Raw genomic sequence first — 22,224 nt, 5'->3', positions numbered from 1 at the left:
TCACTTCTTAGTTTAACCTTACTCTGGTGGCCTCTAAAGCAAAGAAAAAGGAAGATATAAGAATGATTTATTACAGATTGAAAGCTTTCTTCATTTCTTTTTTTTTTTAATTTTTTTTAACGTTTATTTATTTTTTGAGACAGAGAGAGACAGAGCATGAACGGGGGAGGGTCAGAGAGAGAGGGAGACACAGAATCCGAAACAGGCTCCAGGCTCTGAGCCATCAGCACAGAGCCCGATGCGGGGCTCGAACTCACGAACCTCGAGATCATGACCTGAGAAGTCGGACGCTTAACCGGCTGAGCCACCCAGGCGCCCCTGGCTTTCTTCATTTCTAAGATAACACTGTTATCTCTGAAGTTAAGTCCATAAAATTCTAAGGAAAAGTTGGGGAAAAAAATTACTGAATTTTCATGGTCTTCACAGTTTCCGAACTTAGGTATCATAAATTTTGTGGGTCTCAGTTATGCCAGCTTGTCTTATTCTGAAGTTTATTGCCCTTGCCTTACAGATGATAGAACAGTTGGTCTGAATGATTTGATGAATGCTGTGAGTTGCATAAAGGGTAAGTTCCAAGCTGTGATAAAAGGATATTGTAAATAACATCTTCATATTTTATAATTGGTAGAGAATAATATTTCCCCTCCACATATGTTTCAGTTCTTTCATATGTGTACTTTTATGGATGCTTCTGAACTTGGGCGAAGAGTAGTTAATATGTGTTAACATATAAATTCCCATCATATTCTCAGTTTTCCCCCAAAGAGTTCTTCACCAAAGATCAAGAGCCAAAGATACATTCCTTTTCTCCATGAACCCCACTCCCAGAAATTTATCCTCTGGCAATAATATAGCTGAATAAAAGAAAAAAGTCTCTACCCAAAGACCTTCAGAGAAATTTGAAACAGCCTAAATATCTAACAGTAGAGGAATGACTACATATACCCTGGCCTATTAGGCCACTGAGATATCATGTGTTGAAATTAACTAAAGATTACGTGGTAACTTGGAAATATGTTAACGACATAATATTAGGTTGGAAAAGCAGAATACAGGACGGTGTGGATATTAGATTTCCACATAGTAAAAGTACAGCCTTATTGTCAGAGTCCAGAAATGGAATATGAAAAACTACAAATCGTTTTGTGGTAGGGTAGCAGAATTCTATTTTTTCCCCTTTTATATTAATCTTTAATGTTGCTGCATTCTTTTTACAGTGAATGAGGAAAAAGTACTTCTGTGTTGAGATGAATAAAATTCTTGGAATGCATAGTGATCACAGAAGCAAGCTACAAGCAAATGTTTTCAAATGAAAATAAAATTTTTAAGACTGGTCTATAGAAACACACTGAATTTTCAAGCAGGGTAGGAGAAAGGGTAAAAATAAAGCCAAATCCTTATACGTGGCTTAATTTGCTATGGATTTTGCAATAACTCACCACTCGATTCCTGACCCATAGTGTACTTTCCTTTTTGTAGCCACTAGAATTAAAGACACAGAACTTTTTTCTGACCATCCTGTTAATTCTGGGCACTCGTGGGTAATAGTATATATAAGTATATATAAGTAAGTATATATAAGTATATAAGTATATATAAGTATAGTATATATAAGATAGCATTTTTCATCCTTCATAGGTAGTTCTATAATATTTACATAATTTATTTCTTAATTTTTCTAAGGAGAGGTGATTGATATCCAGGACATGGACACCTTTCTAGCCAGTGAGGGGATCGAGCTCACAGAAGACGATATGAAGGAGCTGATGCCTCATTTGACAGTTAAAGGTGAGAAAAATTCTCATCTTCCCAGAAGTGTGTCTTTGTTATCCTATATGTAAGATCCTCAGAAATGATCCTTGTCTTTTTTTTTTTTTTAAGTTTATTTATTTTGAGAGAGAGACAGACAGACAGAGATCAAGGGAGGGGCAGAGAGAGGGGGAGAGAAAGAATCCCAAGCAGGCTCCACACTCTCAGCTCACAGAGCCCAACTCAGGGTTCAGGCCCACAACTGTGAGATCAGGACCTGAGCCAAGATCACGAGTTGGACGCTTAACCAGCTGAGCCACCCAGGCACCCCTCCCCACTCCTTTTATTTTTTCTTTATTTTTCTCCCATCCCTTTTAAAGACCTACCTTCCCCTGGCTCTTCTGCCTGATAATTATGAACATCCACCCCTCATTCCTTTCTCAACCCTCTTTTTAATTGTCTATAGGAAGCCACTTCTGCTTCCTAGGTTCACATTCTTTGAATCCTTGCAATTGGCTTCCTCGCTCACATAGCCGTGACTCTACCAAAATAGCCCCCAGAATCCGAAATCACTAATGACTCCCTTGCCAGCTTCACTTATTCAAGGTTCCCAACGTGGGAACAACCGAGGGTTTATTTCTGTCTTCTTAGTTTTAGTTCCTTCCACCCTTTGATTATATGGCTCCCTGATCATTGCTTTAGTTACCAACTCTCTATGACAGCAGCTCTCAAATGACAGTCCAGGGACCCCTCTCTCTTGGGAGGTCCACGAGTTTGAAACTATTTTTTTTTTTTTAGAAATGATCTGACACTTTTTTTTTTTAATGTTTATTTAGGTTTGAGAGAGAGAGAGCACGCGCAAGCAGGGAAGGGGCAGAGAGAGAGGGAGACACAGAATGTGAAGCAGGTTCCAGGCTCTGAGCTGTCAGCACAGAGCCCAAGGCGGGGCTTGAACCCATGAACCCGTAGGATCATGACCTGAGCCGAAGTTGGATGCTTAACTGACTGAGCCACCCGGCACCCCAGAAACTTTAAAATAACTCTAAAACATTATTTGCCTTCATCACTCTCATTCACTCACAAGTATACAATAGCTTTTTCAATAAGCTACATGATATATCCACAGGATATACTGAAAAACCTATGAAAATATTTCTTTTCTGACTACCTGAGTCTATGAGGCCAGATTTTCTTCAACCAAAAAAACACATCTCAACAAACTAAATTCAGAAACAGACTGAGAATCCCAGCTGTCTTCTATTAAGCCAGACATTAAAGAGATTCGCAAAAATGTAAAACAATGCTATTTTAGCTCAGGCTGCTATAACAAAAATACCATAGACTGGGTGGCTTATGAACAACAGAAATTTATTTCTCTCAGTTCTGGGGCCAGAGGTCCTGAGATCACGGTGCCAGCATGGTTGAGTTCCGGCGACAACGTTCTCCTGGGAGGCAGATTGTCAATTTCTCATGGTATCCTCCCAGGGCAGAGAGCTCAGAGCAGCAGGCTCTCTCCTGACTCAGAGGGGCTCTAATCCCGTTCATGAAGGTCTGCCTTCATGATCTCATCCTATCCTAATCACCTCCTCAGAACCCAGCCCCCTAATAACATCACATTGGGGATAGGATTTTAATATATGAATTAGGGGGCTTATGGGGGGACATAAACATTCAGTCAATAACATTTCCTTTCCCACTAAATGTTAATGCTTTAATTTTTCATTTTTTTTCAACGTTTTTCTTTTTTTTTTTTTTTGGGGGGGGGGGGACAGAGAGAGACAGAGCATGAACGGGGGAGGGGCAGAGAGAGAGGGAGACACAGAATCGGAAACAGGCTCCAGGCTCCGAGCCATCAGCCCAGAGCCTGACGCGGGGCTCGAGCTCACGGACCGCGAGATCGTGACCTGGCTGAAGTCGGACGCTTAACCGACTGCACCACCCAGGCGCCCCAGTTCTGTTTTTCATTATCGAAAGTTTCTATAATGAAAAAATGAAAGAATGAAAAAAGGAAAATGTTAATAATTCTTAATTGTATCACCCAATGATAATCTATAATTTTTCTCACCCCCAATTTTTTCTTATACACACAATTTTTGTGCATTTAGCTTTAAAGTCATACTTTCAAAGTATTTTTCCATTTTCTTATTAATATTAAAATTTTACCTATTGATCATGATCTCACAGTTTATGGGTTCAAGCCCTGAGTCAGGCTCTGCACTGACAGCATGGAGCCTGCTTGAGATTCTTACTCTTTCTCTCTCTCTCTCTCTCTCTCTCTCTCTCTCGCTCTCTGACCCTCCCCCATTCGCTCATGCTCTCTCTCTCAAAAATAAATAAATAAAAATTTTTAAAAAATCTTACCTACTGATTGGTATGTCTAATGACCTAAAATTCCTTTTTAGATGCCTGTTAAATTTAGCATATAACCTTAGTACATTTTGTTTGCAGGTCCCTTAGCATATTAATTTTTTTGTTTGTTTATTTTGAGAGAGACAGAAACAGTGCAAGTGGGGGAGGGGCAGAGAGAGAGGGGAAGAGAGAGACTCTCAAGCAGGTTCCGCGCTGCCAGCCCAAAATCCAAGACATGTGGCTTGAACTCATGAAACCATGAGATCATGACCTGAGCCAAAACCAAGAGTCAGACACTTAACCAACTGAGCCACCCAGGCACCCCAGCATATTTATTTCTAAAATAAGTTTTCCAATGCTAAATGCCACAGTCTGTACTTACTTAGAAAATAATAGGTGGCAAGTTTGAAAACGATGCTATGAAACTTGCCAGGAGAGGCAAGGTAAAACTTGTCTTCAGTCCCCTTGCCCCCACACACAACCTCAATCTGTACTTCTTCAATAATTTTGATTTGCTCTCTGCGCCAGCATTCTTCAACGAGAACGATTTTGTAAAAATTGATGTCTTTGAAAGCCTGATTGTGTTTCAAAAAGAATTTAAGAATAATTTAAGGTATTTTATGTAAGTATCTACAAAATGAATCTTAATAAGAGAAGATAAATTTGAATTCTAGACACCCACACTTAACATTTCCAAACGAGTCCCGTTGTATTTTACTATTTATAAAAGAAAAAAAATCCTCTGAATAGGTCCCATTCTATCCCATATATTGCTGTTTCTGTCGCTGATGCCAGAAAACTTTCAAAAATGTCTGTCTGGTAGTTTTTAATCCCAGCATTTAAAATCCTGATGCTGAATTTAGAGATACAGAAGCAATCCTCTAGATCATGTATAATAAGATCAGTGTTCATCAATAAGCATTTATTCAGTCCCCAAGCACTGTAAAAAAAGAAAGAAATTCAGCAATGAAAAGGGACAAAGTTCCTGCTTTTAGCAAGCCTGGTTTTTGAGTATAGTATGTGCTCAATAAATGCTTCTTGATTGACTAATAAAGGTTCTAGTCTCCTGCTTTCTTGATAATTGAAGATTCACTAACCCTAGCGGCTGTATTGAGGTCATTCTCATAATACCCCTCCCAATCTGGGCCACTCTGAAGAAGTAGTTATGTAAAACTATGTAAAACCCCAGGGCACACGAGGGAGTTCTGCAAATCAGCCTTTCGCAAAGCTAAGAAAGCACAGCTTCCCAGTCCCCCCTGCTTACTGTTCCATTCTTCTTCTTTCTCCTCTTTCATTTCTTCTTTTTCCCTGTTCTTCTCTTTTCCCTGTCTCTATAAGAGATTACGTTTCTTTCATTCCTGCTTCCACTTGTTTTCCTAGTAGTGTTGCCTTTTTTTTCTTTCCTTCTAGTCTCTATCACACATAAATGTTTCACATGCCCATCCTGCTGTCCCACTGCTTTCTTCACTATGTAAGCCCATTCCAAAATATATTTTATTCTGTGAAGTCCACAGTGCTTTAAAGAAAATGTAGACATTAAAAGTACGTTTCCTCATTCTAGAAATTTCCAACAGTAGTGTCTATTCCACAAATTCCCCAATTGTTACTACTCAATGTCCACTTCTTTTTTTTTAATTTGGAGTTTTGTTTTATTTATTATTAAGTTTTTTATCTTAATCCCAAAGTAGTTAACATAGTGTTATATTAGTTTCAGGTATACAATATAGCAGTTCAACAATTCTATACATTACTCAATGCTCATCATGATAAGTGCATTCTTTTCTTTCAACTTTTTATTTAAATTCTAGTTAGTTAACATATAGTTGTAATAATGATTCCAGGAATAAAATTCAGTGATTCATCACTTACATATAACACCCAGTGCTCATCACAAGTGCCCTCTTAATGCCCATCACCAATTTAGCCCATCCCCCACCCCTCCAGCAACCCTCAGTTTGTTCTCTGTGTTTAAGAGTCTTTTATGGTTTTCCTCCCTCTCTGTTTTTATCTTATTTGTCCTTCCCTTCCCCTATGTTCATCTGTTGTGTTTCTTAAATTCCACATATGAGTGATATCATATGGTATTTGTCTTTTTCTGACTGACTTATTTCGCTTAGCCTAATGCACTCTAGCTCCTTCCACATCATTTGTAAATGCCAGGATTTCATTCTTTTTGATGGCTAATATTCTGATATATATATATATATATATATATATACCCACATATATATGTATATACATATATATGTATGTATACATATATATATGTATATACATATATATATGTATACACGTATATACATGTATATATATATACATATATATATGTATATCTCACATCTTCTTTATCCATTCATCAGTCAATAGACGTTTGGGTTCTTTCCATAATTTGGCTATTATAGATAATGCTGCTATAAATATTGGGGTTCATGTGCCCCTTCAAATCAGTATTTTTGTCTCCTTTGGGTAAATACCTAGTAGTGTAATTGCTGGGCCATAGGGTAGTTCTACTTTTAATTTTTTGAGGAACCTCCATACTGTTTTCCATATCCACTTCTTAAGTTTCCTTTATAGATGTCGGTATTAAGGGAACAGATTTTATTTCTGAACATTGTATTGACATTTCTGTACATTCAAATACATACTACTTATGATTAAAGTTTTTACTTACAAATTTCTGATGACTAGATACACTCGTTGTTTAGATAATGGCACTTTTTACACGTAAGTATCTTTTCTCTCCAGTTCCCATTTCGCCATTTCTAATTTTCTCAGGAATAAAAGCAAATTTCAGTTACTAAGCAAAACAACATGAAAATGACCCTTCTATATGAACAACTCCAAGACCTGCTAATACTTACATCATTTGACGGTGAACATTCAAAATTCTACTCTGGCCTGCGATGCTGTTTAGGTTGTAGGGTTCTGAATGAGAATTTCTAAAACCCTACTTATTAGGGCTATAGAAAACCTCTAATATACATTTAAGAAAACAACCTGCTGTGTACAAATAAAGTCTGCCTCTTGACAGAAACAAATCTTCCACGTCACATTCCCAACCAGAATGGCGCCACATGCAGCCTCCCACGATGGAACGGGATGCCTCTAGCAAACTGATGTCTAGGCAGGGAAAAGAAGCAAGCAATAGAGGGGAGAAGGATGAGGGGGAAGGGAGGGAATAAAGATGTTTGGTAGGGTTTTTTAATCCCACATCTGTATCTTGTGTCAGTATTAATCTCTCCCTTCTCATAAAGAAAATACATCTACTTGATGGGTACTGCCTTCTCCAGGATAAATTACCCTGTATAGCCTTCACAGCCTAAAAATGTGCCACCAAAACCTTTTTCATGTTCCCATAACCTGCAACTGACCTTTCCTGGTATTAAAATAGCGCATTATTGGCTTTATCTGGCCAAACTAGACCAAACTTGGAGAATTGAGCCATTATATCCAGCACTTTTCTCCTGATTTAAGCTCCTTGTGTATAGAAACCCGACATTGTGGGGTGGGGAGGGGAGAATTGAATCAGTACTCTTAAAGTACTTGTTCGGTTGTCGTTCTGGCCAGAGGTTGGGGTAGGGCAAGGGGAGGAGATTTTGTAGTTAATATTATAACAAATATTTTGTGCATGCAGTTCACAGGAGAATTCACTAGAAAGAAATATCCATGCCATTAAAAGGTATATACTTGGTGAACAGTTCAGAACCAAAGCACGAATGAAAATGAAACAGGGAGCAGGCCATCCCCCTCGAGTCAACAAATTTGCAAAACCTGTTCACTTCTTTTCACCCTGAAAGATGATGAATGAACAGTCTTGCCTTCAGTGTTAACTCTATAATGCTTTTCGAAAAAAATTTTCTGGAGTTTGATCCATTGAGGCACCAAAAGAGGCAGTATGAACCAAGAGGTCTATCACCAACTGGGGATGAAGGGGTGCACTTGTGATCAGCACCAGGTGATGCATGGAAGTGTGGAGTCTCACCATATTGTACACCTGAATCTAATAGAACTCTGTATGTTAACTAACTGGAATTTAAAAAACATTTTTTTTTATTTTATTTATTTTTGATAGAGACAGAGCACAAGTGGGGGAGGGGCAGAGAGAGAAGGAGACGCAGAATCTGAAATAGGGTGCAGTCTCCGAGCTCCGAGCTGTCAGCACAGAGCCCAACGCAGGGCTCGAACTCACAAATTGCAAGATCATGACCTGAGCTGAAGTCGGACACTCGACCAACTGAGCCACCCTGGCGCCCCTATTAACTAACTAGAATTTGAATCAAACCTTTTGAGAAATACAAGAGATGTATCACCTGTAACTGACATTTTCTTCACTTCCCCACTCATCGAAGGAGAAATTAGAAGAAAATTATAATAGCCTACTACGCTACTTTTCAAAACATCAGAAATGTAAATAATTTTGATTTTTAATCTTGTCTTTAATCTTAATCCTATAAGCAAAAGGACTCGCGCCACTACACAAGTTGATGAAAACTGAACACAATGCTAAAGGTGAGTGTGAGGCCTGGTGTGAAGGAATTTAATACTTTGACTCCTGTATTTCAATCCCATAGTCCTTTCCCCTCATAGTTTTGTCAGTTACTACCCTCCGTCTACTTCTTGCTAGGTGACTGTACTCCATCATCTCTCCAGTTGTTTTTCTGAGCTCCTTTTGCTTTTATAGTCCATACCACACTGCATCACATGTGACTATCTGATATTTTACATTGTTTTCTAATGGATTCATTTGTGATGAATTTGTTTTTATCTCTGGTTACCTAGTACCTTATTTGATGCAATTTACAGCACAATTACATAAAGCAGGTGTTCCTAACTCTGCCACTGAAGAGATTAATTCAACTCATTGGACTTTAGTGTCCTTATCAGTAAAATGAAAAAGGTGAATCAGGGGGCCTGGCTGGCTCAGTCAGATAAGCATCTGACTTTGATTTCGGCTCAGGTCATGATCTTACATTTTATGAGTTGGAGCCCCACGTTGGGCTCTGTGCTGACAGCACTGAGTCTGCTTGGGTTTCTCTCTCTCCTCTCTCTGCCCCTCCCCAACTCGCACTCATCCTCTCCTCTCTCTCCCTCTCTCCTCTCTCCCTCCCTTCCTCTCTCAAAATAAATAAACTGTAAAAAAAGAAACTGTAAAAAAAATATGAACACTTTTAAAAAATGAAAAAGGTGAGTTAGATTAAGATCCGTTCATTCTCTTTTAGCTGCAAAATTCAAACTTTGGTGGTTGAAAGGATACCATCAAGAAAACGAAAAGACAAGCCACAGAATAGGAAAAAATGTTTGTAAATTATATATCTGATAAGTGTCTAGTATCCAAGACCTATGTAAAGAGCCCTTATAACTCAACAATAAAAAGATAAATAACCCAACTTTAAAAACAGGCAAAAGATCTAAATAGATATTTCTCAAAAGAAGATATGAAAATGACTAATAAACACATGAAAAGATGTTCAACATCATATGTCATTAAAGAAATGCAAATCAGGGGCACCTGGGTAGCTTAGTCGGTTAAGCGTCCAACTTCGGCTCAGGTCATGACCTCACGGTTCCTGAGTTCAAGCCCCGCATCAGGCTCTGTGCTGACAGCTCAGAGCCTGGAGCCTGCTTCAGATTCTGTGCCTCCTTCTCTCTCTCTCTGCCCCTCCCCTGCTTGTGTGCGCTCTCTCTCTCTCTCAAAAATAAATAAACATTAAAAAAATATATTAGGTTTTCAGAACTTAGGAATTATAAATCACACCAAGACACAACCTTTTGTCATGAAGTTTTTCTCCTTTAGCAAACAGTACTACATAGGAAGAAGCCTAATACTAATATTCTGCCCATCTAATATTCATTTCCTTCTTATTCTTCATAAGGTCAGAAGAGAATATGAGCCTAGGCAACTGTCAGAGTAATATGGTTGAATTAATTCCCATTGAAAACAGCTATAGACATTCAACATTCCTACTCAAATATCTTCAGGATTCCCCGGAGCTAATAAAGTCCAGAATGCCTCAGCTTAACAATGAAGATGTATATATGTCTAAAAAAAAAAAAAAAAAAAAAAAAAAGACATTAAATAAGTGACATGGTTGGTCTAGGAAACTACAAAAAATGATGGGGACTATGGCAATCAGAAAACACATGGTTCCAGTTAAGGGGATGACAGTTGTTCTGCTCCAGTCAATTATGGCTAAGCAGGAATGTGGGCCCCATGTTTTCCGATCTTTGGGTTTTTCATGAGAAGTCGTAAACTGATAATTCTTAATTTACCCATGTTTTCACTTTTGAAATTCAAGTTTTTAAATGTGGTATAAGCCTAATGAAATTTGTGTGAGGATCAAATTTGCAATCTCTGTTCTATTAACCACACCTAATCCAACCTACCTAATTATTTCTGCTCCCACTCTCTCACTTCATGCAATCCTATCCTCTAATGTGGTTGAGCTGTTCTTTGTCTCCTAATTTTCATGATTATTCTACATACTTTTGTTCCTTTTCCACTCTAAACAGCTCTTCCCTCAGTGCTACACATTAAAATTCTACTTTTCCCTACACAGAAGACCTAAAACTGTAAATGCTTAGAAGAAAACATAGGAGAAAAGCTTCATGGTATTGGGTTTGGTAATGATTCCTTGGATATTATACCAAAAGCACATGCAACAAAAGTAGAAATAAATTGGACCACAGGGGTGCCTGGGTGGCTCAGTTCATTAAGTGTTCGACTCTTGATTTCAGCTCAGGTCATGATCTCATATTTCGTGAGATCAAGCCCGTCAGGCTCTGCACTGGCAGCTCGGAGCCTGATTGAGATTCTCTCTCTCTCTCCACCCCTCCCCCACACACTCTCTCTCTCTCAAAATAAATAAAGGAAAATTTAAAAATAAAAAAAGAGGGGCGCCTGGGTGGCTCAGTCGGTTGAGCGTCCGACTTCGGCTCAGGTCACAATCTCGCGGTCCGTGAGTTCGAGCCCCGCGTCAGGCTGTGGGCTGATGGCTCGGAGCCTGGAGCCTGTTTCTGATTCTGTGTCTCCCTCTCTCTCTGCCCCTCCCCCGTTCATGCTCTGTCTCTCTCTGTCTCAAAAATAAATAAACATTACAAAAAAAATTAAAAAAAAAATATTTGTACACCAATGTGTCATAGCAACGTTATTCACAGTAGCCAAAAGGTGGAAGAAACCCAAGTGTCCAATGACAGATAAATGGATAAATAAAATGTGGTACATAAAATGGAATATTATTCAGGCTTAAAAAATAAGAAAATTCTGACACAGGCTACAACATGGGTGAACCTTGAGAACATTATGCTAAGTGAAATACACCAGTCACAAAAAGACAAATACTGTGTGATTCCACTTAGCTGAGATTTCTAAAGTCAAATTCATAGAAAATAGATTTGCGGTTGCCAGGGATTAAAGGGAGGGGTAAATTGGGGAGCTATTGTTCAGTGAATTTAGAGGTTCATTTATGCAAAATAAAGTTCTGGAAGTTGATTGCACAACAATGTAAATATACTTTTTTTAAAGTTTATTTATTTATTTTGAGAGAGCACAAGCAGGTGAGAGACAGAGAGGGAGAGAGAGAATCCCAAGCAAGTGCTGACAGTGCATAGCCCAATGTGGGGCTCAAACTCATGAACCAGGAGATCGTGGCGTGAGCCAAGATCAAGAGTCGGAAACTTAACTGACTGAGCCACCGGGGGCCCCAAATTTAAATATACTTAATTACAAACATATGCTTAGGGGCCCCTGGGTGGCTCAGTTGGTTAAGCCCCCGACTTCAGCTCAGGTCATAATCTCGCAGTCCGTGAGTTCAAGCCCCTCATCGGGCTCTGTGCTGAACAGCTCAGAGCCTGAAGCCTGCTTCAAATTGTGTCTCCCTCTGTCTCTGCCCTCCCCTGCTTGTGTGCACATGCGCTCTCTCTCTCTCAAAAATAAATAAATAAATAAATAAATAAATAAATAAATAAATAAACATTAAAAATAAAACTTTAAAAAACAAACTGATAAACTGTATGCTTAAAATGGTTAAGATAGTAAATTTTGCTATGTGTTTTTACCGCAGTTTAAAATAATATTTGAAATAATAATATTTCTCAACAATCCCATCCAATGACAATGCCATTATTCCCATTTTATTTTGTTTTTTAAGTTTATTTATTTATTTAAGTTTATTTATTTATTTATTTATTTATTTAGCACACGCACGAGCGAGAGAGGTGCAGAGAGGGGGTGGAGAGCAAGAATCCCAAGCAGGCTCCACACTGTCAATGCAGAGCCTGACGCAGGGCTCGATCTCCCAAACCATAAGATCATGACCTGAGCTGAGATCAAGAGTCGGACGTTCAACACACTGAGCCACCCAGGCGCCCCCATAATTCCCATTTTATTCTTGATAGGCCCATAACATAGTAGGCCCTTATTAAATACTTGTTTAATTCATTCATAAATTAAACCATCACTTTCTTTCCCTCTGTATCCCAGACCAGAATGGGAGGCAAATATCAAGTTCTAAAAGACTAGGGAAGTGTCAAATTATGCTTACAATAAACTCTGAGAACAGGAATAGGAAGCCTCTAGAACTGCAGCTCCTGAATGAGGCCTGAAACAATTTTGGGGGCTCAAGCTAAACCTTGGGTGCCAAAGGTATCTGTGTTTAGCCACGAGGAAGACTATAAAAATATGCCTAACTCATGTTAGTTGATTTACCATGCCATTAGGCATGTCAGATCTTGAATATTAAAGTTACTAATTAAAACAATCAAAATCCTTTTTTTTTAATTTTTTTTAAATGTTTTTATTTATTTTTGAGACAGAGAGAGAGCGCGAGCGGGGCAGGGGCAGAGAGAGAGGGAGACACAGAATTCTAAGCAGGCTCCAGGCTCTGAGCTGTCAGCACAGAGCCCGACGCCGGACTTGAACCCACAAACCACAAGATCATGACCTGAGCCAAAGTCGGACGCTCAATCGACTGAGTCACCCAGGCGCCCCAACAATCATAATCCTTTTTTAAATTGCTCTTTTTCAATCACTCTTTCCAATAATACCACAGTCTACAAATCTTTGAGAGTTTGGGGTATTTTTTGTCCTTCTTTCTAGGCTAAAACAATTAATGAAGTGGTTCTTAATCACCATTAAATCAAGGCATTTCAGTAAAATTTTTCATTCGAACAACTTCCAACTCACTGATGTTTAACATGGAAATATTCTAATACAGAATTAAAAAAAAAAAAAAAAACCCTTCCCCTTCCCTGAAACCCCGACAGTGTCAAAACGTTCCCATTCTGTAATTCACACCCACGATACCCCAAGGGTACTAAATGAACCACATTGAAAAACCCGTTGCTTTAAATCTGGAAGGAGCTTATAAGTCATTCTCTCCTGGGCCCAAGCTTGAGAAGTGAATGAGGTCACAGTTGTATGATGGAACAAACCCTTTATTGGATTCTTGGTCTGATTGAAGCCCAGGGGTGGTAGGTAGCACAGCTTAGAAGTAGGTAAATATCTGGATTGTGTAGGAATTTATGCTGAGTCCTTTTTTTTTTCCCCAAATCTATCATCTCTAAGAGAGATTGAAGGTAGTTTTTTAAAGGAATGATTATTTTGTACCATGAGGATGATTTCACAGCACCTTTCAAGTGCCTAAATTGTTGAGCCTCTCCGGAGTTCCCAGTTCTATGGTAGGTTTTTGGACTGTGAACATATGTAATTGAGTTGTTTAGAAACAACTGGCTTTCCAGGCTCTGAGGTGAAGAGCTGGGAAAATGGATCAAACTATAACTAAATATACAAAGGCTTTTTCTTCGTGGTTTCATAGTATTTGATTGTCTATTATTCCTAAGTCAGCAACCCAGTATTCTTGTCAGTGAACCACCTAATATACTTTGAAAAAATAATTAGAGAGGGCAAGCCAACAATAAAAGGGGGAAGCCCTACCAACCTGGCTTCGGGCCCATAGGCCCTGATGTCCAAACTCTGCAGAAGTGGAAAGGCAGGACTAGGGAGGCTCTACTGGCTAAAAGTCCATTCAGGAGAGTCTAGGGCAGTGAAACAGCATTGTATCCTACCTTCACTCCTACTTTTAAGGAAGACCAGTGGGTTCATAAGAACTGACGGGACAGGGAGGGACCTCCAGGAAGGAAACCCTGGGAAGATCTACTTACTACTAGGCAGGTATCCAAGATATAAATAAGTAGGTAAATATTTTATAAATGCTGTAACATTTTACTCTCTGTCAATTACGACGTGTATATTCTACCGATTTCAAAAATAAATTTTGTCTTTAAATAACTCTTTCCACATTTTTCTAGGATGCTTTATGTCACATGGTACCACTTGTTTTTACTCTGTGAAGGGGGTAGACAATGATAAGAACTTTGCTTAGAGATCTCTGGACGGTGAAGGGCCCCTCCGCACGGCCTTCCAACTCTGCACACACCTCTAACTTGAATTTGCACATGTTACCATTCCTCAAGGCCCTGGACTTCAAACTCTAGGTCTTAAGCTAGGGAAGTTGCAAAAGAAAATAGAGGAATTAATCTGTGATTTGATCTATTTGTATCTTCTGAATTCCAGACAGAGTTATTGGCCCCATGGCAGTTTCTGATATTAAATCAAAAGTTAAGCTGAATCCTCTAACAAAAGTACCCAGCTCCCATGGCAAGAGGTAAGTAGTGAATGTATTCAGGTGATAAGTAGATTAAGATAAAGGATTATTAAGGTGTCTTGCCATTTGCAACAATGTGGATGGAACTAGAGTGTATTATACCAAGCAAAATAAGTCAGAGAAAGACATATATATGATTTCACTCATATGGGGAATTTAAGAAACAAAACAGATGAACATAGAGGAAGGGAAGGAAAAGATAAAAACAGAGAGAGGGCATCTAGGTGACCCAGTCGTTTAAGCATCTGACTCTTGATTTCATCTCAGGTCATGATCTCACAGTTTGTGAGTTCGAGCCCCACATTGGGCTCTGCACTGACAGCATGGAACCTGCTTGGAATTCTCTCTTCCCCTCCCTTCCCCCTCTCCATTTGCTCTCTCTCTGTCTCAAAATAAATAAACATTAAACATTAAAAAAAAAACCAGGGAGGCAAACCATCAGAGATTCTTAAATACAGAGAACAAACTGAGGGTTGCTGGAGGTGAGGTGGGAGGGGTGGGCTAAATGGGTGATGGGTATTAAGGGGGTACTTATTGGGATGAGCACTGGGTGTTCTACGTAAGTGATGAATCACTGGGTTCTACTCCTGAAACCATTACTACACTGTATGTTAAATAACTTGAATTTAAATAAATAAAATTTAAAAATAAAATAAATGGAAAAAAAGAATTATTAAGGTGGTAAATATATTAAATACCCGTAAAGGCTATGAGGAAACAAATTAGGATGTTCCTCAAGTATCCTGTGATAAATTTAGTTATAAAACAAAACATATGAATTGAAGATAAAGATTTTTATGAAAAGAAAAAATCCTTTTTGATTGGAGAAACAAAAAGTTCTTCTTCCTGTTCGCCCAAATGAGAGACAATTTTTGTGTAAGGGGACAGAATATCCTAGAGGGCTTAAGAAGTTGTCAGCAGTACATTAAGATATTTTGAGTGCCAGTTTATTTTTTTTTAATTTTTTTAATGTTTATTTATTTTTGAGACAGAGAGAGACAGAGCATAAACAGGGGAGGGTCAGCGAGAGGGAGACACAGAATCTGAAACGGGCTCCAGGCTCTGAGCTGTCAGCACAGAGCCCGACGCGGGGCTCGAACTCACGGATCGTGAGATCGTGACCTGAGCCGAAGCCGGACACTCAACCGACTGAGCCACCCAGGCGCCCCTTTTTTCTTTTTTTTCTTTTTTAATTTTTTTTTTAACGTTTATTTATTTTTGAGACAGAGAGAGACAGAGCATGAATGGGAGGGGCAGAGAGAGAGGGAGACACAGAATCTGAAACGGGTTGAGTGCCAGTTTAAAGGAGAATAGCGTTAGGGGATCACAAAGAAGACCTAATCCCCTAAGCAAGTCAGTACAGAGAAGGTCTGTAGCTCAGATATGATGGGTAAAATGAAATCTAGTAAATTAGCCGTGACTGACCTTGAGCTAAAATTGGGAAGGGAGATTTGCCTGTGATATTAGCAAAAGCTTTTTCCTCCGTCTGATAAGTACAAATTCCAATACACAGTAGCCACTAGTGACTAAAAGAGCCTGATCTATATTTTATCAGAGCACAAGGAGAAGAGCCTCTCTTCTCCCTCGCAACCATCCATTTTCTGTGCCACTTGGAGAGATTTCTCCAAGCGTCCTTGACTGTGCCGTTCACTGCTGCAGGAATAGATTCCTGACCTCTTTCGGAGGGATGTGGGCAGGACACCTTACAGCCACCAAGTCCCTTGATCTCATTGTTCCCTCACCCTGCATTACAAACTGTCTCTTGAACTAATGACGTTCTTGTCACTGAAAGGAGTCAAGCAAAGTCTAGACAAAGCACACATAGAAGGAATTCCTACATGAGATGAGAGGCTAGCCCAGGCTCATTCCAAACCTAAGGTTCTTCAAAGCTCTGAAACATTATAAAATAAAAAGACCATTTCCTGTGTGGTTTGAAATTCTGCCAAGAGGATCCTTTTTGAATGTTGCTAATAAAGACATCACACTGCCTGACTTGCTTCTCGAGAACTTCCTATTTCTCCATCTACCGCATCTTTTATATCATGCAAAAGGAACTTGTTTATATTTAGAAATACGATGAATATAAAATAACCTGAGTAAGGCAAACTGGAGTTTTCAGAGATTCAAATAAGTGATAGAATGGAAACAGCAGCAGAAGAAATCAGTGTTGGTAAAAGCAGAGAAAACAAACTAATTAGGTAAAATTCCATGTTGTAAAAGTTGGGAATGGTGCATTTTGACACCTATTACCTCCTTTTTCCCTAGGTCCCTCTTTGACAATGAGTTGAACCTACTAGATACTGAGGAGGAGACTAAATTCATAAACGATAATTTTTTAAATTACCATGTGTAGTATTTCTTCCAGTTTCACTTCATTTGCTTCTTGTAGAAAGATAAAACTAAGAGATTCCATTAAAACTTTTAGTTTAGGGGCACCTGGGTGGCTCAGTCGATTTGGCATCCGACTTCGGCTCAGGTCATGATCTCACAGTTCGTGAGTTTGAGCCCCGTGTAAGGCTCTGTGCTGACAGCTCAGTGCCTGGAGACTGCCTCGCATTCTGTGTCTCCCTCTCTCCCTCTACCCCTCCCCTGCTCACACTCTGTCTGTCTGTCTGTCTCTCTCTCAGGAAATGAACAAACATTAAAAAAAATAATAATAGGGGCACCTGGGTGGCTTAGTCGGTTGAGCGTCCGACTCCGGCTCAGGTCATGATCTCACAGTTTGTGAGTTCGAACCCTGCGTCAGGCTCTGTGCTGACAGCTCGGAGCCTGGAGCCTGCCTTCGATTCTGTGTCTCACTCTCTCTCTGCCCCTCCCCTGCTCATGCTCTGTCTCTCTCTGTCTCAAAAATAAATAAAACATTAAAATAATAATAATAATAATAATAAAACGTTTAGTTTAGTATCAAACCTAAATGTATTTTAAATAAAATTAATGTATAAAATTATGATTTTTTAAACATTTTAAATTACTAGATTATAAGAAAACCCAGTTATGCATAATGTACTTTATGTATGTACTCTAAACTAATAACCTCCTGTAGATCTATACAAAATATCCCCAAAGTATCCATACGTTTTCTCTTTTTTCCAGATTTTATTTTTCTGAGGAAATGAAAAGTCACCCAGTGTTCCAAACCTTCCAGAAGTGATCACTCTCTCAGTAGATAGGTAGATACATAGATATAGATATGGTTGATATACATATAGACCATATATAGATATAGGTATAGATGTAGATGTAGATATATCTGCCTCTATCTCATATGCGGGTAAAAATACAGTTTGGCAGTTAAAGTCATAAAATAAGTATAGATACAAAGTTTTCAGTATAAGGATATTCAACATAAGATTATTTATACCAGTTTAAAAAAATTTTTAATGTTTATTTCTTTTAAGAGAGAGAGAGAGCACGCACACATGAGCAGGGGAGGGGCAGAGAGAGAATCCCAAGCAGACTCCACACTGTCAGCACAGAGCCCGATGTGGGGCTTGAACTCACAAACCATGAGATCATGGCCTGAACCCAAATCCAGAGTCAGATGCTGAACCAACTGAGCCACTCAGGGACCCCTACACCCGTTAAAAATTTGAATTTATATTTCTAGCAATAGGAATAGTGTAGGGCTTATATCCTTGAGCTTTGAAGTCAGATAAACCTGAGTCTGAACCCCAGGACTTCTACCTATTATCTGTGCAATTGGGACAAGTTATTTAATCCTTCTGAGCCTCAGTTTTCTCTTTTGTAAAATGGAGAAAATCAGAGTTTTTTTAAGGATGTAAGGGCGATAGGCAGGTATAGGGCAGAGGTGGACCTTGGTGGCCAACATTTTCTCGCTGCATCTCCTCTGGATATATTGTGATACATACAGTCATTCCAGTCAGCAAAAACTGAAGAATGGAACTAACATTTGCTGGCTTCACATATGTATTAAATCTTCTCATGTCTTTTGTCAGGGATAAAGATTTACCAGGATCTCTCCCGTGCCAATTACAGCACAAAGAAAGGAAGCTGAATGCTTCACAAATACAAGGTAATGAGAATCATCCCCAAATGAAAGCTCCTTGATATATCTGATCATTTTCTTCTCTGAGATCTGTAACTTCAAGGGTTGACTGTAGTCCTCTGCTATTTGAGACCAGAAGTTCTAATTCAGTGTCTAATTTATGGGAAGGAAGGGCGATTATTTTCAGACATCTTCCTAGAATTTGGACAGTCCTAGACAAATATTTTTATTCAGATAAGGACTTGTGGGTATGCAAAAGAACAAATGCAAAGTCAAATAGAAATCAAGTAATGGGGCAGTGTAAATACAACTGAAGCCCCAGGATTTCTCACAGAAAAAAAAATCATAATGATAAAATTAGCTAAGCTTCCTACAGTTTATCAGTCCAAATAGCAAATATTTATTTAAAGCCCACGATGTAGTAAGCCTGGGAAACATGGTCATTGCCCTGATAGGAAGTCTTTCAGAGAAGTCAGATCATTAAAGCGTGAATTTTTGACTGAAACAATTTCAATCACAATACGACACAAGTTATGATAGGGGAAGTATAAAGTATTATGGGAGCATAAAAGACAGTCTCCTGACTTGGTCTTGGGAGGATAGAAAGGGAGTCCCAGAGAAGGTTGGGTAATGAGTAGAAGGCAGACAGCAAAAAGGAAGCGTTCTGGGCAAAATAGAGTAGAATCTGCAAAGGCCCAAAGGAAAGGGAAAGCATGACTCATTAGAAAAAAAGAAAAGAAAACAAAAAAGAAAGAAAGTCAAGCATGACTGTGTTTGGGTTCTGGGAAGGCTAATGCTTCACCCTCCAAGTCTGGGACCAGTTGAAAAAACAGGAAGCAAAGAATCACCTTTATTTCTGGGAAAACCGGTTTGAAAAACAAAAGATTGTCAAGATCGGAATTGCATTTATCCTTGTAAAACTGAGCTAAACGCCTTAATAATAGTTTATAGGGGTGCCTGGGTGGCTCAGTCGGTTAAGCGTCAGACTCTTGGTTTTGGCTCAGGTCTTGATCTCACGATTTTGTGGATTCGAGGCCCGCACGGAGCTCTGCACGGGAAGTGCAGAGCCTGCTTGGAATTCTCTCTCTCTTCCTCTCTCTCTGCCCCTCCCTAACTCGGGTTGTCCCTGTCTCTCTCAAAATAAATAAATAAACTTTAAAATAATAATAATCACAACAACAACAACAGCTGATAGCCTTCGAAAACTCTAAGGTTTCTAATAGCATTCATATACATTGATGCTTGTTTTCAGGGTTCCCAGGATCTATTTTAATTGGGTATTATAAGACAGACACATAAATGACCATCAAGGACAAAGAAAGTCTTATACTCCTACATCCCTAGAAATAAGAGGCACAGCAAACCACGAAGGGCACACGGGGCAGCACCAGAGTCAGCCAGGAGGCAAAGTGGAGGGTGGGAGGCAGTGGGCAAGGTCCCTTCCTGTGGTTTCTGCAGGAAGGAACAGGTTTTAAATACTACTTACATGCTGACACTTCCCAAATGTGTATGTCCAGCCCAAGCCTCTCTTCCCAGCTCCAGGCTCATATGTGATTGCCTCCTTGACACCTCCAATTATATGTCTAATAGATACCGCAAAATCAACACATCCCAAACTGAACTCCTGATGTGTTCTTCATACACTCTTTTTCATTGTGGTAAAACACACACAACATAGGGGCACCCGGGTGACACTCAGTGTCCAACTCAGCTTTGGCTCAGGTCATGATCCCAGAGTCATAAGATCGAGCCCTGTGTCGGACTCCATGCTAAGCATGGTGCCTGCTTAAGATTCTCTCTCTCTCTCCCTCTGCCCCCTCCCCCACTCACATGCTCGCTCTCTCTCTCTAAAATAAAAAAATTAAACTAAATTTAATTAATTTCAAAAATACACATAACATAAAAATTACAGTGTTAACCATTTTCAAGTGTATACATAGAGATCAGTGGCATTAAATATATTCACATGTTCTATGGCCGTCACCACATCCACCTCCAGACATTTTCATCTTCCCAAACTGAACCTCCACACCCACTAAACAGTACCTCCCCATTCTTCCCTCCCCTCAGCCTCTTACTCTTAAAACATGCTCGACCCACAACCTTCCCCATCTCAGATGATGATATTCCATCTTTCACTATTCTGGAAAAAAAATCTTGACTCGGGGCGCCTGGGTGGCTCAGTCAGTTAAGCGTCCGACTTCAGCTCAGGTCACGATCTCACGGCCCATGAGTTCAAGCCCCGCGTCGGGCTCTGGGCTGGTGGCTCAGAGCCTGGAGCCTGCTTCCGATTCTGTGTCTCCCTCTCTCTCTGCCCCTCCCCCATTCATGCTCTGTCTCTCTCTGTCTCAAAAATAAATAAACGTTTTAAAAATTTTTTTTAATTTTAAAAAGAAAGAAAGAAAAAATCTTGACTCTTCTGTCTCACCCTACCTGTCAGTCCACCAGGAAATCTCATTGGCTCCACCTTTAAAATACATCTAGAAGCAGCCAGTTCTTACCACCTCTGCTCCAACCCTGGTCGGAGGCACCATTGTTGTTCACCCGCAATAGCCTCCTGACCACCAGTCTCCAACTTGTATCCAAACTCTTCCAAAAGTCTGTTTTTCTAACGGCCAGAGTGATCCTGTTGAAACATAAGTCAGGTGGGTGTGAGGGGAGGAGATGACCTAAGGAACTTTGAAAATGGTGTTTTGACTGGAAACTCTAAGACCCAACACAAAAGGAACTGTACAGAAACAACGCACTCTAGCCAATAAAGTTGTTTCCCATAGGGGTATAGCTTAACAATTCTGAAACTGTCGTACCTGTGGACTGGGTGGAGTAACTCAGTAAATGGATGGCAGATGGCAGATGGCAGAAGCCAGGTTTCTCACGGTTTGGAGTGGGAAGTTACAGATAAACACGGGGAGAAGGCTCCAGTAAACCAGTGGTGCTGGCTTAGGTTCTGAGACATCAGTGTGAACTCATGTTTAGCTTCATATGAATACAGATGGACAGATCAAGAAATAATTATGTGTGTATCCATGTGTTACTATCCATGCACAGTATTTCCTAGCTCTGTCGGCTGAGAGGACTTAGAAGCATCAATACCCCCACAGCATACCCACCACCCAGATCTCGACTCCTAATGCCGGTCTCCCATAAAAGAAGCAGACTGGCTTGGATAAATGGCTGATTCTGGGGCCCGGGCAGGAAATAGACAAGACAAACCTGGGACATGTTATAGTGGCAGAAAGTAAGGAAGCACTCAGGAAACAAAAGGACACAGGAGCTTTCAAAGGGATGCATGAGGGCAACCTGGAAGGGCTCACAATGATTAAAGCTAGAGTAATTTGGGGCAACCAAAATAAATAAAGTAGTGTTGGGTTATAACTCCAAGTATAAAAAGAATAGCCGCAAGTCCATACTGACAGAAATAAATGATTGAATTTTTTTAGAGTCTTTCAAAGATAAAAT

General features: G+C 39.7%; 2 protein-coding genes across 4 annotated transcripts in view; both read left to right on the top strand.

The window, feature by feature from the left end:
* Window positions 1–7,892, top strand: part of LOC131496946 (uncharacterized) — a 120,766-nt gene extending 112,874 nt beyond the window's left edge. Inside the window, exons 38-41 of the mRNA XM_058702823.1 lie at window positions 512–565; window positions 1,684–1,815; window positions 4,627–4,711; window positions 7,733–7,892. Coding sequence (XP_058558806.1) covers window positions 512–565; window positions 1,684–1,815; window positions 4,627–4,711; window positions 7,733–7,892 — 431 coding nt within the window. The remainder of the gene's footprint in view (window positions 1–511; window positions 566–1,683; window positions 1,816–4,626; window positions 4,712–7,732) is intronic.
* Window positions 7,893–8,535: 643 nt separating this feature from the next.
* The window catches only part of EFCAB3 (EF-hand calcium binding domain 3), a 35,805-nt gene continuing 22,116 nt past the window's right edge, over window positions 8,536–22,224 (top strand). Inside the window, exons 1-3 of one of the 3 annotated variants that reach the window (XM_058703814.1) lie at window positions 8,536–8,607; window positions 14,669–14,759; window positions 18,716–18,792. In XM_058703814.1, the coding sequence (XP_058559797.1) occupies window positions 8,583–8,607; window positions 14,669–14,759; window positions 18,716–18,792 (193 nt within the window). In that variant the 5' untranslated portion in view covers window positions 8,536–8,582. Of the gene's footprint in view, window positions 8,608–13,547; window positions 13,774–14,668; window positions 14,760–17,852; window positions 17,930–18,715; window positions 18,793–22,224 lie in introns of those variants that run through there. The other 2 variants (XM_058703815.1, XM_058703816.1) reach the window with 2 other exon arrangements.

This window comes from Neofelis nebulosa, chromosome 16, assembly GCF_028018385.1.
Source record: "Neofelis nebulosa isolate mNeoNeb1 chromosome 16, mNeoNeb1.pri, whole genome shotgun sequence".
NCBI lineage: Eukaryota > Metazoa > Chordata > Mammalia > Carnivora > Felidae > Neofelis > Neofelis nebulosa.
The sequence above is the reverse complement of the archived record's forward strand: the minus strand, read 5'-3'. Positions and strand labels throughout refer to the sequence as shown.